The 1,690-nt window shown below is 49.1% G+C and overlaps 1 gene segment (V, D, J or C); it reads right to left on the bottom strand.

The window, feature by feature from the left end:
* Positions 1 to 228: 228 nt before the first annotated feature.
* LOC123466093 lies at positions 229 to 1,449 on the bottom strand. The segment is given in 2 exon segments: positions 229 to 798; positions 931 to 1,449. Coding segments are annotated over 2 exon segments (384 nt in total).
* Between the last annotated feature and the right edge of the window lie 241 nt (positions 1,450 to 1,690).

Here is a 1,690-nt window from a genome sequence, read left to right as displayed (position 1 = left end):
GATGTTTTAAAATCAAGTGATGTTTTAAAATCTGCTTTTTTTGTCATAAATTCTTCCACTAGAAGGAGGAAACCTGTTTCCTTTCCGTAGTTGATTTAGTCGCTAAGTCATATCTGGTTCTTTGCAACCCCATGGACTGGAGCCCGCCAGGCTCTTCTGTCCATGGGATTGTCCAGGCAAGAATACTGGAGTGGGTTGCTATTTCCTTCATTAGGGCATCTTCCTACCGAGGGATCGAACCCATATCTTTGGCATTCTTTACTGCTGTGCCAGCTGGGAAGCCCCTAATGTAGATAGGTGTGATTTTTAAGAATCAACCCAGTGGATTGCTGAATCAGGATTGTGCCATTCCACGACGTGTGTTGCTGCAGCAGCTGCTTTGGGTGCCTGGTTCAGGAGGAAGAAGCCGACGGCCAAGGGTACTGAACACAGAAAAGCCCTGCCACCTGGTGGGAAGCAGGACTCATTTGTGTGCAGAGAGGAGGTGGCTTTGAGTCACTGTGTCTCTACTAGCAGCACAGAGATACAGAGCCGTCTGGTTCTTCTGTGCTGATGTCACGGTAAGAGGAAAGAAAGGCTTCTTTTCACGAGAGGCACTGTAGCCTTTAGCTATGTCTTCTTCCTGAACATTGTTTACAAATTTCGAGAAGAAGATCAGCCTCAGTCCTAGACCTGGGTCCTGTCGGTACCAGCACATTGAGTCATAATCAAAATCCTGTTCACATTCCAGGGTCACAGCTCCACCTTCCTTTTTGAGCAGGTATTTAGGGGTCTGACTGATCCCACCAGCCACGGTGCCTATGGAAGAAAGGGAGCAACTCGGGAAACAAGGCCCAAGAGGGCAGCCAATGCTGCTGCCGTGAGGGAACGCTTAGCTCTGGAGCTGAGCATCTTTAGCATGGGAATCTGCTCTCTGAACCTGGGACTCACCTGCTCCAAAGAGACAAAGGGCCACGTAGCAGATCACCTGGTTGCCCATAGTGGGAAGGGGGTCTCCTCGTAGCCCCCAGCGCAGACCGATGAGGAAAGAAACTTAGCTATGGGGCTCCCCCTGGTTGAATGTGTGGAATCTATCAGAAGGCCAGAAAGGAGAGTTGGACAGGATCCTGTAGATATCCAAGAGGGGCTCCCTAATCTGGCAGATGAGGGCACTGAGGACAGAGATCTGAATCACTTGCACCTCCCTTGTGCCTCCCTCCCCCAAACCCTGCATTTTGTCTGGCCCTAGTGGGCGCCACCCCACATTTCCAGGCCAGAGCCTCACTGTGATTGGCCCACCTTCCTCCTTGCAGTAAGGAAGGTTTGATCACAATGGGATCACAGTAGATGCTCTGGTCACACAAGAGCACAGAGTTTATTTTTTTTAACTTTTTATTTTGCAATGGAATATAGCTGATTAGGTTCGTCTAGTCAAGGCTATGGTTTTTCCTGTGGTCATGTATGGATGTGAGAATTGGACTGTGAAGAAGGCTGAGTGCCAAAGAATTGATGCTTTTGAACTGTGGTGTTGGAGAAGACTCTTGAGAGTCCCTTGGACAGCAAGGAGATCCAACCAGTCCATTCTGAAGGAGATCAGCCCTGGGATTTCTTTGGAAGGAATGATGCTAAAGCTGAAACTCCAGTACTTTGGCCACCTCATGGGAAGAGTTGACTCATTGGAAAAGACTGTAATGTTGGGAGGGATTGGGGA

This window comes from Bubalus bubalis, chromosome 8 (assembly GCF_019923935.1).
Source record: "Bubalus bubalis isolate 160015118507 breed Murrah chromosome 8, NDDB_SH_1, whole genome shotgun sequence".
Taxonomy (NCBI): domain Eukaryota; kingdom Metazoa; phylum Chordata; class Mammalia; order Artiodactyla; family Bovidae; genus Bubalus; species Bubalus bubalis.
The sequence above is the reverse complement of the archived record's forward strand: the minus strand, read 5'-3'. Positions and strand labels throughout refer to the sequence as shown.